Raw genomic sequence first — 15,185 nt, forward strand, 5'->3', positions numbered from 1 at the left:
ATGACCTAATAGCCATGTATATAATATTATGCTGATCCCAAAAAGTCAGAAGGCATTGGCTAAGATGTAAAGTGATGATCAGTTCTGTAAATTATATGTAACTTCACCACTGTTCTTTTTAAAGTGTGTTTCCATGTTTATACAAAATCATAATCTGGTTATAAGAATTTGGAAGGGTAAGCTTTCTTGCCTCTCTGTCTCCCATACTGTGATTGAACCCAGGGCCTTGCATGTTGTAGATAAAACACGCTATGGCCTACATCCCTCGTCCAAGATAAACTTTGTTCTTACCGGTGAGCTTATGTCTGCAGTCAGAGCACCCTTCCCCTCACACAAGCCCTGACTGACGATGTAAAGGGTCTGCTGTCTCTCCTGGGAACCTGCCCAGGTAATGCTTTCCCCAGCTTGGCAAGTACAAGCTGTGGCGGGTACACCACAGACTCCATCCTTCAAGTGACTCACCACACAGCGTGTCAAGCTGATGACATTACCACACTGTACTTGAACTATCCGCCACAAGCTCACACGCTGCCAAGCCTTCCGCTTATCTTCTGCCTAAACTGTAACTCTTTCACTGTGTTGGATGTCACAGGAACAGCCTAGGCAGAGAGCTGCTCCTGAGGGCACCATGGGCCAGCACACTATAGCCGATGCAAGCCTTCTAAATGAATGCAAACCAGCCCGGCAAATATTCCTTCCCCACTGAAGTCAAAGCCGTTACTGCCACAGTTGGGCCTATGAAGGCTTGGCAGGACTCCAGGAGTATTTAGCGTGAAGAATGTGCTGGGATACTCAACTGGGAACTACCCAGCTGGGCTGAGGGCTGTAAGAAGCCTTTATAGGGGTCATCTGCTAAAACTCTAGTTAGAAAGTTATTTCCTCCCATTCTAACCTCTATTGTTTGTTATGTTTGGCTTTATTAGTGGGAAAAGAATCCAGAATTTCTTATTGGAGGTTTTAGGGCCGAAGGTGAAATTGACCATTTTCTGTCAGCCTGATTTGTTTGGGATTGTAACAGTGTGAGAGACTTGTTTTTATTTGTTTGTTTGTTGTTAATTCTTGTCATTTTAATAAATAACCTATAGCCAGTTGTTGCTGTAGTAAAGAGGAAACTGATGGTTATACACATATGGGCTACCATCATTGCCATTATCATCACCACCACCATCATCATCATCACCACCATCACCATCTCTGCTCATTTTAAGTCCCTCCTTATATGCTGTATGAATTCCATCAAAACTAAAGGAGAATGTCTCAGTGTCTCTTGGAGGATCACTTCTATGTGTACAACCCTTCTGTTGTTGTAAGCACTCTTCAGCATATCAAAATGTGTGCTGGTGCTATTGACAGGGACATCTATGACTTGCCTCTGAAGTATAAACTGAAAAGCATAATTGCTTTAGTAGTTGAAAAGATCATAAAAAGAACTGTACAGTGTGTGTGTGCGCATGATTACTATATGAACGCCAGCACAGTGGTAATAGATTTTAAATTCTGGTCACTTCATAGCAAATAAATGTTATTGCTATGACTAAAACAAGCTAATAAAATGCTTTTAGACATTAAAGAGAGCGGTTAATATTGTGGCAGTTGACAAGAGACGTGAAAAGACACTTCTTTCTTACAGAAGTTACAATTGCCCTGCATTCTACCCCCAACCCCCACCACAGATAATTTCAGCCATGTTTTCCTGGCCAGGAACTGCTGAGCTGTCTGAGGGTACAGAACAACACTCCGAAGCCATATTGTATTCGCAGACTATGCTTCCCGTGCAGATGAGCTAGGAGGCTACGGGCATTTCCTCAATAAAGAAGGAATTTTAAACTATTTTGTAAATCCTTTTGAATTGTTCTGTGGTATTACCACAGGAACAGATTAGACCAGGCCTCTGAGCCCAAGTTGTTCCTTTGACCCTCCCCTGGTACCACTTAGTTTTCTGGTTTTGGCCATGATCCAGGAGTCCTTTTCAGGCCTTCCTGACTGGCACATTATGAAGTGGGACAGACAGAGGCCTGAGAAAGTCTGGCCTTGGTTGTAGGCACCGTCCTGAGGAAGGCTGCACAGCATTGGTGAGGGACAGCTGTTAGGGAAGCGAGAGTCCCCAGGAGTAAGATGCTCACAGCAAGAGTCACCTGCCTCCACCAGCGATCGATTCTTACTGTCCCTATTGCTGTTTTCCTTGTCACCTGTTGCATCTTATCAAATACGCTCTAAGCTCCAGGACTTCCTACTGCTTTGTTCATTATGGGTGCTTCTCAGTGAGCCCTTGATGGATTGAAGAAATTGTTAAAAGGATCTACTCTTGAATTTTATTTCTTCCCTTGTATGAATCCCATCTGCTAGGTGAGTCTAGCAGACAGAAACCTGCACACAGGACCATGGAGTCTATTGGAATTTACTGTGTTGTGTCTTACCAAATCAGCTACTGTATTCCCATTCTCCCTTGCAAATGTCATAGACATCTGAAGGGAACTCATAAATCAGCGATTAAGAGAATCACTAATGCTCTCTTAAGCAGCTTTTGGGGGAGGGGGGCTAGCAGAGCAGTGCTCTCAGAGACAGAACACTGGCAATGAGAGCCCGGCTTTGGGCCACAGCATTGGTGAATCTTTGCCCTGTCACATAGAGGCTGGCAAGCCTCACGCCCGTAGACCAGGGCTTCACATCTGTGCACTGGGAATTCCAGCAGTGCCTGTCGGTGAGCTGGTTGAGTAGCTTAGAGAGTGCCACTAGTGTAGTTACTAGTTATCTCTCCAATACCTGCAGGGATGGCATAGACAGTCCAGATACAGTGAAGGAACAGTACGTCCGTGCTCACAGGAGTCATCGTACAGTACTCATGCTGACGCTTAATAAAATGTTTAATCGGATTCATTGAAGGTTATGAACTTCACACAGTTTTCTCTGAATGCAGACACGTGTCTTCATGCCACAGCATTTTATACATGCACACACACACCACACACACACGCGCACGCGCACACACACACACATACACACACACACACACGCATTCTCCTGTCCTCACACCTCTATAAAGAGATTTAAACAGTCCAGCAGCTTAAGGTTTGGGAACTGTGGGTAGTTAGATGACTTCCCATCTTCTCAGCCACCAGTGTTTGCACTTTCTGAGACATGCTGTGATTTTTACCTAGATGCTAAGGTGTTTGTATAATTTGCAGAAATAAGTCAGATGGCCAACATGGCTAACTAAAATCTATAAGCCAGATAGATTATGGTGAATAACTTCAACCCTTCCTCTCCACCCCTTCGGTCACATTATAAAATGGACAATTTGAGGTTTTGGTTCCTCTTTTAAAGTCACCCTTTGGTTGGGGTTATCCTTTGAGCACGAGAGAAAGCACAGACCTGGGCTGTGCCCCTCCAGGGAGCTGCTCACAACCATAGGTGCTGTCTCTGAGGGGCGCACCCGTCCCGCCGTCCCCTGGCGTGGTCTGCAATGGCGCACAGCCCGTGCAGTTAAAATGTAGACAGCAAATTGTCTTCTGTCTCAATGGCCTTTGTGGCCCAGAAAAATATTCCTTCCTGCTGAGGCATAACTTTAAAAGTGCACAACAGTGAAAGCTAAAGGCTGGCTGAGAGTGAGGTCAGTGTACTCCAAAGCAGGCAGCAAAACACGTGGAAACCGATTCATGTAGGTAGGTCCAACGCATGTCCACCAGTGGCCAGGGGTAAGTAGATAGTGGGGACCCTCAGGTCACCTGGAAAGTGAGACAGGCTGGAGAGGCTTGTCTGTGCATCACAACCTCAGGGAAAATGAATCCCTTGGAAAATGCAGAGGACTGACCTGGAGCACGGAGACTTGACGGCATGCCTCTGGACTTCGATGCTTCTGTGTTCTGCTGTAGCGCCCTGTCATTTGGCCTTCCCATGAACCGCCCATGCTCCCATCGTGGCTTCCCTATGTGCTGATGAGTTTTCTGGTTGTTATGTCTTGCAGCCCCCCGAATCCAAGCCCAACTTCACCCCTCTCGCCATCATGGCCCATGTTCTCGGCGCCATCCAGCCCTATGCCCACCTCATCCACGTCCAGCGACTCATCCCCCATCAGGTCTGTGGCAGGGTTTGTTTGGTTTTCTGTTGCTGCCGTTGTTCTCTCATTGGCTTGGTCCTCTCTTCATGCAGTGTTCAGCCTCCTCGTCAACTTTGTTCCCTGCCATCCAAACCTGCACTTGCTTTTTGACAGGCCAGAAGAAGTGGTCCATGAAGACTCCAGGTAAAACCACGGATGATGACTGACCTGTCCCTGTGTATGCAGCACTGGTCAGGGACATTGGGGGTCTCCTCTGCTCTCCTGCGATCCCATCCCAAGAAACGAAGCCAAGAGGCACAATACGCATGGCCTTGCATGGCATTTAAAAAACACCAACCTTTACCCACTTTTCTGAATTAACCCTTGCTGCCAGGAACAGGGATCTCCAAAACTAGCACTTATTTTGAATGGTTTTCCGAATCATTCGGGCTCTCCCTGTTTTGGTGGAAGATAATATTCTAGGGAGCAATGTTGAGATATCAAGTGGCCTTTCCTTGTCACATCTTTATCATCTAGTATCTGGCACAATTTGCTTGTGGGTTGGGCCAATAACCCTGAGCACTGACAGCTAGCCACTGAGACCAGATCCACAGAGACAAGTATAACCCAGAATACAAGTCGAAGATGGGAAATGTTTACTCTTCGAATTACTCGGGGCTTCTACCTCCCTAACCCCCATGTACTCCAGGAGTCTTCTGGCCTCCCAGTGCACTCCTGTGCCTATAGGCCATGAACCCTGAGCGCTCATGGGAATAGGCACCACCTTGTGTAGGAGTAGCTTGACCTAGTTCTTCTCCCAGAGGGCCTTGCTGCAGCCCCGCCTCACAGAGCTCTACAGTGAAGTGGCACAGGTTTGTCTTGAGTTCTTTGTAGAAAAGAAGCTCTTCAAATTCAGGAAAAGTGGGGAACAAGGACCCTGCAGACTTCTCTGCTGGGCATCTTGCAAACAAGGCCTCTGACTTCAACAGGCCAAGTGCAAGAGTCCAGGTAGAAGCATCGTGAGCACCCTTGGTCAGAATTCCACATCCCACCTTTTCTCCATAGGAGTGAATGCCCCCAACAGGCTCACCTAATCTATAAAGCTGACACTCACTGTTTAGAAAAGCTGTGCTGTCTGTGTCTCCAAGCACATGACTTATTGTCCTATGAGCATCTCCACATCTATTGTGCTGTTCTGTCCTCATGTGAGAACTAGAAGACAAGCAAATGGTCTTTAACTGTCATTTCATTAACTGAGAGCCATGGCAGAGTGAGGTGTCCTGGCCATCTGCCCAGCATTTCTACTCTAAAGTCCTGTGCAGCCCCAGTTAAGGTTCTGGGCCATCCTAGCCCCCAGCTCTGTTGGGTGAGACATGACTTTCTACATAGGTTAGTCTTGGACGATGGGAGAGACTGACTGCTCTGCACTACGTTCACCTCATAAAGAAAGTAAAGATTAGGTACTGTTTTCCTAACACTTCAGGCATTTGCCCACTACTGAGCATGGAGACGCTTACTTCCTAGCCACCAGAAACCATGTGGATTATTACAGTTAGGTCACTCGCTGACCCATGAGGACCTAGAGCAGAACAACTACAATGGTGCACTCACTTATTAAGTAGTCTTGGGCATTAGAGGAATGGGGCTGGCCTAGAAGCAAGTAAATGACTGCTCAGTACTGCCTCCTCTGGCCTCTGTTAGAAGACCACCATCATGATGCTGTCCCACAATCCTTCAGGAATCTGTCATTTTGAAATAGGCAAGCCACAGTAGGGTTTGAAATTGGGTGTCACCAAATTGCCGCTTATGCTAAGATAAGCAGAGATCAGGACCCTGCTAGAAAGATAGCCCAATGGGAGACCAGAGACTGGTTACAGACCCTAATTGCTGTTACAGTGTCTAGCCAAGAGGTGGGGGCGTACACCCATTGTTCAGGTCTAGTGTTGCCTTTCCCCAAATTGACTGAAAGAACATAAAATTTCAAATTACCCTCCTTTGACAAGGCTTTTAACAACAGACTCTGGATGAGGCCTAATTAGGGGTCCTGGAAACCCATGGGAATGGCTTCCTCTCCATTCAAGCTACTTTGAGCTTCTTGTTTCAAGCTCAGAAGTAGAGGTACCTTTTCAGCACAGAAGAACTGGGGCCCTGGAGGAGGTCCCCTTTAACATTCCCCTCACTTTTTCTCCCTGTTCTTCCCCTTCCCAAGAAGCCCCCACATCAGACCCCTAATTTGTACTTGGGCCCCGGGAACTGCCTTAATGATCAAGCCACTGCAAGTTGGCCCCTCCTCCAGTAGCATGCACCATAGAGTGGGTTGTCATTCTGCAAGCTTGCAAGGGCATTTGAGGGAAATTCCTCTGAGTGTTTTCCTGGCCTCGTTCCATGCTCAGAGGCAAAAATTAAAAGTGAACCAGCACCAGCAGAAGGTTCCAGAGTTGTTCATGCCCTTGAAGGCCCAGTCCAGAGCTGAAGAATGCTGCGATGGGAGCTACGTCCAAACAACCCACAACACTGCCTTCATTCAGAGCCAGAGTGTCCAAACCCAAACCTTTAGCCCCATGATCTTCCTTTGGGGTAGGACTTAGAGACTTTGAGAGGGAGCTGTCGGGTACTAGACTGACAGCCATGACAGACTTTTAACAAGGCATAGCTTCCCCAATAAGAGTTGCCAGATATGCAAAGCAAATAAACATATAACCTACTCAGTTCAATTCTGATTGGGCATACATAAAAAATGCACTTTTTAGTATATGGATATCTTATGGAAATACACTTAAAATATTACTTGCATGAAATTCAGATCTGACTAGGTATCCTTTCTCTGGTGAGCATACTTCTGGGAATGGAGACAACTCCCTTTAAAAGCATGTCCTCTAAGGCTAGACATGCAGATTAGTGCTTGCCTAGGATATCCACATTGCCCAAGGCTTGATTCCCCAGCACTACAGAGCATGTGTGTGTGTGTGTGTGTGTGTGTGTGTGTGTGTACATGTGTGTGCACACATGCATGCATGCATAAACAGACCCCTTATGCTTCCCTCTCTGAGTCCCTCTGTTTTCTGTACATTGTTAGGTAGTCGGGAGAGGATCTTCTCATAGATCGTTAGCTGTTACAGAAAAACAGACTCTCCTCACCTTCATCCTTACTTTTAATATACTGTTTTCTTAGTATTTCATTACTAAATTGTAAATTTTTAATATTGGTGGAATGGTAATCCCTTCAAATAATAATTGTGGACGATAGAGACCATGGCCTCTGCACTTTCCACTTACCAGTTTCCTGGGTGGCTTCTATTCTGTTCTGTTTCCTTTATTTAACGAGTTTACTAAGTAACCTCTAGGAGAGCCCTACCCAGAGAAACCTTGCCTTCCCTAGTCTCTTCAAACTGTGCCCACCTGTGGCACCCTGACCTCAGAAGGCAGCCCGTCTCAGCATGGCCTCCATTGGCTCCCATGGCCTGTATTCCCCTTTTACCCTGCATACCATGCAAGCAAGTCTCCACATGCTTGGCTGTTTTAGTGCCTTTCACAGCCTTCTGGCTGTTTCCACCCTGTAGTCAGGGCAGGAGGCAGGGAGAGGAGTATACTTCTGTCCGACCCCAAAGGCTACACACTGAGTGCTAGGCCCTTGCTAGCCAACATTGCAGGCTTATTGTTTAATGAGATGAGATGAGAAGAGCTGTTTTCCAGCTGGAATTGATGAAAGCTAAAGGCTTCTCTCCTCATCCCTGGTGTCCCTACATTATCCTCCCTCTTCCCAGTTCTGCTTTTCCTACCACCATCCCTTGGCTACAAGAAAACCAGAGAGAACAGCAGTAAACTGATCTTTTCCTGGCACACATTCTAGATAACCACCAATTTGCTCACCCTACTGTATAACAGACTCTCTCAATTGTCTATCTTTCAATTTTCATGGACCCAGGACTAGAAGGAATGGCCCCATTCTAGATTTCCATCACCCATGCTTCACCCTTGCCAAAGAGAGCCTGAACTTGGCATCCCTAAGCAATAGTGTTTCAGAAGATCCAGGATGCTCTGCCTCATCCGAGACCACGCCCCTCCTCAGCCATTAGAAACCAGTGCACACTGGGAACTGGTGTGTCACCAGCTCCACCAGCCTCTCAGATTGTCAAGTGAAGAGAAATTAAATGACATACATCTTTTGACTTGTTTCTTAAGCATGTGTGCCTGGCTTTTTTAAAAATTGTGCTTCTGAATTCCAGATGACTTGGAGAAAGTCACTTGTGGCAAATAAAGACTAGCCTTCTGACAGTTAGATGTCATTCTGACCCATGAAAAGTCTACAGACTACTGAGAATAGTCAGGTGCCAAAGTCAAACTTGACAGAAGAGAGTAAATTTACCCTGCTCTCACAAGTGACATCACATGACGGCCTGTGGTGGCCAAACTTTGCCCCTGTTTTCTGGTAGATAACTTTTTACTGGAACAAATCCTCACTGGTTTGTTTCCATGTTGTCCCTGGCCGCTGTGTGCAGCAGCGTGGCATGCAGTAGTTACGACAGAGACCACATGCCTTCCAGAGCTCAAAGATTGGCCCTTTCCCCACAGAAATGTGCCAGCCTCAACTCTGGCTGCATGGAAAGTGATGTACAGATAGCTCAGTTTCAGTTCTATTACTTATGGTCCCATCTGCAAGTCCATAGGACGAGTAAATATCCTTAAGGCCATTGTGGGAGCATGGAGAGAGCACTGCCAAATACCCATTGACAAAGAGGTCCTAAGACAGAGCACAAGCTCAGCCTCCGTCCGTCCCTTCCTTCTTCCCTGTCCTCTGTAAACTACCACACTGGTGCACATGTGAGCTCACACGCCACCTCATACACCTCCTCTGTCCTTGCTACCCTTGTGGCTGAAGAGTTCCAGCTCTAGAATGTTGTCCCATTTAGCCATGGAGAACATTTGTGGGAACTCATGGCCACCCCTGCCCCTGGCTGAAACGTGGCTCTGCTAGAGTTTCTCCTGGATTCACAGGGCACTGTCAGCCTCCAAGAGCAACTGTTGGTCAATTCTGCAGAGCCCTTGGTCTCTTCCTACTTGAAAGCACTCTGTCCTCCCAGGCCCGGCTGTTACAATTCCCAGGTAAAGTTTCTCTGAGGAACAAGGTGACCTTGGAGAATTGTGGCTTCTTAAAGCGTATGGCCTTTTCCTGATTCCTCCTCAATTTTCTCCTGTGGCCTTTCTGACTTGCCCGCCTCCTGTTTTGCCATCTGGCTGCCTTGTCCGGGATCTTCCCAGGAGAGAGGACTAGGTGGCTTACGGGGAAAGGAAAGAAGAAACATGAACTATCTGTGGCTTTCTGGGGTTGCAAACAATGTTGAATAAACTTGCCTTCCCACTCACAGCACACCGTTCCGGAAGGCAAAGGCTTTGTACGCCTGCAAAGCTGAGCACGACTCGGAACTCTCCTTCACGGCAGGCACCGTCTTCGATAATGGTGAGTTTCCTGCCCCCTCACAAAAATGGAGGGGAAGCAGATGGATGAAGTTCCTACCTGGGGGCATGGGAATCTCTTCTCAAAATCAGACTTCTGGAGTATTCCCTTGGGTAGACCCATATAGAATCTAGTCATTGAGTTGTTTCCAACTCTGAGTGACACTGTACCTGGCCTTGGTGATTAGCATTTGTGGGCTAGACAGAGTCAAAGTCCAGAGACTGGAGCATAGGATGGTGGCAGTTGGGCAGAGGCACCAGAGGAGGTTAAGTGCACTGTGCTGTCCTGTTTTCCCTTTGGGATCTGGGCCCCCATTGTCTTTGGCAGGCAAGGCCCACTCCCCAGACAGCAATGTGGGCAGTGATCCCCCTCCTGTTCATCCTCCCTTAACCTTGAGAGCACAAAGCAGACGCCTCAACGTGACGTCACCTGCACTGTAGCAGTGGCCTGTCCTGGCATCCTGGTGTAAGTACGTATTGTGACACTCCATAAACCTGGAGTCAGGACCTGCTTGGTACACCATTATTCTGTGTGCTTTCTGTCTTTGTAGTAAGAAGTGAAGCCATAGCTTGGCACAATTTTTACCTAAGAGGAAAATCTGCATTCCTGCGCAAACAGCAAGTTTGTGTGACAGCTGTTTTCCATGGGTGAAGCTCTTCAGGGTTACAAGCAGTAAGTTCTATTGGCTTCAAAGGAAGCCAAGAAAGCAGCTTTGCCTGCTTCCAGAACCCGGACATTTGCTCTGGCTACTCCTTGCCTTCATGTGGGGTGAAGACAAAGGGCATGCCAATCTGGCTGGGCAGCCCTGCCTGGCCTGAGACCTGCCTCTCCTATATGACTGAAAACCAGCAGAGGTGGAGGCGGTCGAGGTGCCAACACAGCACAGGAGAGCCTGAACCCTAGAGCCAGGCCACAGTACCTGTCCCAGCCTGACCATTTGCTCTGATGTGACCTAAAGCAATGGCATCACTTCACAGTGACCTATTTCTCTTCTCTATCCCAGAAGCTAATACCTTACAGGGCATGATGGAAGGACATCAAGCTAATATACAGTGTGTATAAAATGTCACTTAACGCATAGGAGACATTCAGCATGTTTCCTCATTTATTGTCAGGATCTTATGTCTGTTTTAGAAAAAGACTGTGGCACTATGATCTGTAAGCAAGGACAGCTTTACCCTTTGACTAACACGGTCTCAGCTTGACTGTCTATCAGCTAGCCATAGGTACTGTTTATATTGTTGGAGTGGGCCATCCAATCTAGAGTTCCTGGCACCAGGTGTATCCCACACCCTGTATTCTGCCCACCTATTAGTCAGGCATGAGTAGACAGAGTGGGAAACACAGTACATGGCGCAGAGAGATCCCCAGCCTGGGCCTCCTGGGCCACCAGCAATTGGGACAACTGTATGTGTCCTGATTAGCCTAAGGTCCACCTCGATGCTTCCCCAAGTCCAGAATACTGTCCTAAAGTATTGGCTCTGTTGACTTTCTTCTTGGAGCTTTAATAATCAGAGCATATGAAATGGCTGGTGCAGCCACCTCTCCTGCCAGCAGCTGATGCTTGCAAGTCTAGCAGACTGACATGTCTAACAGGTCAGCTGAAGACTGTGCCGAACCATGTCATGGTCAGTGTGCCCTGCACAGACCAGCTGTGCACCACCAGTACATGGTGCAGGTTCCCCAGCAGACAAATCAGAGTGGGTGTCACTGCTGGAACAGCTGTACCCTGTCACGGGTGAGCGGTATATTCAGAGTTATTCGACTCTCGCCATTCTTTAATTCCAGGATAACACACACGCACACTCACACGTGTACACGTATACACACGTATGTACACGTATACACACATACATACACACACATGTGCAATCATGCTAGTTTCCCCCTAAACTTTCTCTATACAGCCCAAGGGAACTACCTAACCTATATTCTGTCTCCAAATATTGGCCTGTTTTAGGCTTTGGGCATTTCATACAAATACAATTATATAATTTGTGGTCTTTGAAACAGAATTTTCTTTTTTTTTTACATGATGTTTTTTCCCATTAATCCATGTTGTAACATGTATCTGCACTTTATTTCTTTTTATGGCCAAGTAGTATCTCATTGTGTGGCTGCACCACCTTTTACCTGAACATCCACAGGTAGCTGCTGGGGTATCTGGATGGCTCTTTCTTTTTTCCGCTGTTAAAAATGATATTCTGTTGACATTCATGTTTGAGTGTTTTAAAAACGAGTTCTCCTGGGATTGCTGGATCGCATGGTAACTCCATATTTACTGTTTGAGGAAATGCCAGGCTATTTTTACAAGGAGCTTGTACCCCTTTGCATTCCCCTCCTTTCATTTTTAAGTTTCCTTTCAGAACAACAAGAAGTCAGGCAAGCACCACCATGATTTTTACTTCCCAGTGGGGTGCTCTGCTCAGCGGTTCTGGAGAACCACTGCCACCTCCTGCTGCCACTCCTGACGCCACCAGGGAACCACCACAAACCCTGTAAAGACACACATAGTAAGAGTGGTTCCCTTCCCACAGGCTCCTGCGATCTCCAGGAACCCTGCACAGTTCTCTTATGCTGCCATTGTGTGCATGCATGTGACTGTGGACATGCTCATGCCATGATACACACGTGGAGGTCATAGAACAACATGTCTGGAGTCAGTTCCTTCCACCTTTTTGTGACACAGCATCTCTCTTGTTTCTGCTGTGTGCTCCAGACTCCAGTCTGGCCTCCAGCCAGTTCTCCCTGCCTCCCACCTTACCTGGCACACCACTGGCTTTAATAGAGGTGCTGGGGTTCAAACACAGGTCATCAGGTTTGCACTGCGTGATTGTCCTTTGAGCTATATCCCTGGCCCTGGACAGATGCTAATCCACTTTCTAGACTGCTTTGCCTGGTGATATTTCACTGGGTCCTATTGTAGAGGAAAAATTTCTTTTCACTCTGTTGGAGAAATCAGTCATCCTAGAAGGAAATAATGACAGTAGGTAAAATGACCATTTTCTGTTGCTCCTATATTGACTCTGGAGAGCTGAGGTAAAGCCTTTGTCAGTAGCCTGGATTTTCTCTGCAGCTGTCGCATTTAAGGTTCCTACTGACAGGTTTTGAACACGTATGCCGCTGTCATGTGTGTGCTTTCTGTGTGGGATAAGGAAGGAAAGGAAAGGGTGTGGAGGTGAAAGTCCAAGGTTTCATAACATTAATCTCTCTGCCTTGGGATTTCAGGGCCCAAACTTTGACTCTGGAGTGGTGCTTAGTCAGCTCCTGGCCTCTGTGTAGCAGGGGATAGATATGTAATACTGGGAAATATTTCCAGTGTCAGCTCTTGCCAATCTACCAGGAAACTGCCCGCTCCAGCAGCACCTTAGACGGTAACTGGAAAGAGAAGTAATTTGTGTTCTCAGGAATATCATTCATCTGGAAGCAATATGATCAGCGGTACCCAGAAAAATCACATGGTGGTAGCCAAAATTGGATTCCTGGGATACTCTTTTCAAGTTTTGAGATGAGAGTCTGGGAGACAGATCAGTATGTGTAACCCAGTTGTCCTGTGGGTCCTCGGGCCTAGCACCCTGGGCCAGAGCAAATGTGGTAGAGGATCTGTAATCAGTGCTGGGGAGACAGAGACAGGCGGCTGCTTGTTAGCATCTTCTCTAACCGAATTCATGGGCTCCGGGTTTGATGGGAGACACTGTCTCAGGAAATAAGATGGAGGAAGACCGTGGAAGGCGCCAATACTGAACTGTGGCTTCTACACACACTTGCACATGTGTGTGCACACATCTCCCTTCACACAGCACAGCTTCAGAGCACATCTCCACAAACTTCCAGTCAACTGCCGCTTCTGTAATTAAGGTTTTATTGGCGCACAGCCACCCACGGTTTTGTTTTTACGTTTTCTATACTTGGCCATACACTGTGGCTCTTTATACGGAGCTTACAGACCACTGTTCTGAGGGCATATCTCGCTTTCTGTGTCTTAGGGCCTTATATCTGCTCTAAGCACTCCTGGCTGATACCATGAGAACCTTTGGGTTGTAACTTTCTGAGTTCCTTCCCTCTACCCAATTTTTCCCCTTCCCTCTCCTTTCTCTCTCTCTCTTTCTCTCCCTCCTCCCTTTCACTACATTTATTGATAATCTGTCACTACCCTAAGGGGACATGTATGAGAACACAGCACAGTGTCTGGGCCCTGATAGCCTCTTGTAAGACATTTATGTAATAAGTAGATGCCTGCTAATCACACATGTTCCTTAACTTCCCCAGTGGAGGTGTCTTCCCTGGGGTAGTCAGCCATTAGAGATCTTAGTCACACACTCACTCATTGTCCACAGTGAACAGGGCACCTGTGCTGTACCAGGTTATGCCTGTACAGGAACCTGTGTTGTACTCAAGGCTTTAGCAGAGAGAGAAGTTGGGCCCAAGTCAGTCTCGGCTCATATGATATGCTCACTGGGCTAGACTGTCACCCAGGCAGCTCCTAGTAACGCACCGTGTGTATGTAGCACATTGGACACCGGTGTGGGTCAGCCTGCCCACCACTTACTGAGTGCTTCACCAGCCAGAGTACCGAGGCAGGCATAAGCACAATTCAGACTGCAGGTACAGGTCAGATGTCCTGGGACTCTTGTGTACCCCCCAGCTCTGTAATCTTTTGACTGGCTGCTTAACCTTTTGGAGCCTCAGTTTTTCATCTGAAAATGAGGATACTAGCAGAATTGGCTTTATTTTCACTCTGAAACACATACAGATGGAGTGCCTGTTAGCAAAGTTTCTGCTGTTTAGTGTGTGTCCAACCACTTCATAGCACCACCTTCTCCAGCTGAACTGGAGCAGCATAGAGCAGAGGAATGGTTTGTCTCTGGGTTCAGAATCTGGTTTTACACATGACTGTATTCAAATTAATTTGTCTGAAATTGTGATCATGTGGCTTCCATGTTTCTCAGCCTTTAAAGAGTTGGGCCGTGCCTTAGTGGGTAGGGGAGTTACTGAAGGTTGTTGAGCCTAAGAGTTGCCAAGAAGTCAGATAGCAAAGCAAAGCTTTGTCACTTCAGTGCGTATGGACAGGACCGATGAACACTATGTGGGGTATGCTGTGAATTTCCCAGAATCAGGTGGCAGGAGGAGCAGGTAGAAGCAGTCCATAATACTATTTATGGAAGAGCTGGGGCTTCACTTGAGCCCTGTATAAGGTCAGGGAACCGATTACAGTGGGACATCCTCCACCAGCTGATGAGAGCTCAACATTTCATTCCTCTCTGACACCTTTAGTACAAGGCATTTGACACACAGAAGTCATAGCTTTTTACTTCTGCAAACAGTGGAAGTGCAGGTGCCTCAGGCCAAGGAACCCACAGATTCCATGAGCGCACAGATAGAGCTGGTGCAGTGTCCAGCGCTAGGCCTTAAGAAACCCTGGCTTAAAGACCCTTAGAAAGACTGCTTCACTCCCTGAAGCCTGGGTGGCACATCTCTAGGCCTTCCTGGTTTCTTCTGAGGCTTCCCATAGTCTGAAAATTCCACTCAGGTTCATAGCTAACCACCTTAGTACCTGTGCTATTTGAACAGCTGTGGGAGAAGGGAGACACATCCACCTAACGCCGTGCTCCAGAGCTGTCTCGGTTGTCTTTATGTTGTTCAGACTTTTTCTTTCTAACTCATTTTTTGAGTGAATTGGTTTATTTTGTTTAT

At 47.1% G+C, this 15,185-nt stretch overlaps 1 protein-coding gene across 1 annotated transcript in view; it reads left to right on the forward strand.

Annotated features, from left to right (window-relative positions):
- The window catches only part of Arhgap26 (Rho GTPase activating protein 26), a gene marked incomplete at its 5' end in the record, with an annotated part of 285,967 nt that overhangs the window by 263,517 nt on the left and 7,265 nt on the right, over positions 1 to 15,185 (forward strand). Inside the window, 2 exon segments of the mRNA NM_001395140.1 lie at positions 3,965 to 4,075; positions 9,403 to 9,494. Of these exon segments, the coding sequence (NP_001382069.1) occupies positions 3,965 to 4,075; positions 9,403 to 9,494 (203 nt within the window).

The sequence above is a fragment of the Rattus norvegicus genome, chromosome 18 (genome assembly GCF_021556685.1).
Source record: "Rattus norvegicus strain SHRSP/BbbUtx chromosome 18, alternate assembly SHRSP_T2T, whole genome shotgun sequence".
NCBI lineage: Eukaryota > Metazoa > Chordata > Mammalia > Rodentia > Muridae > Rattus > Rattus norvegicus.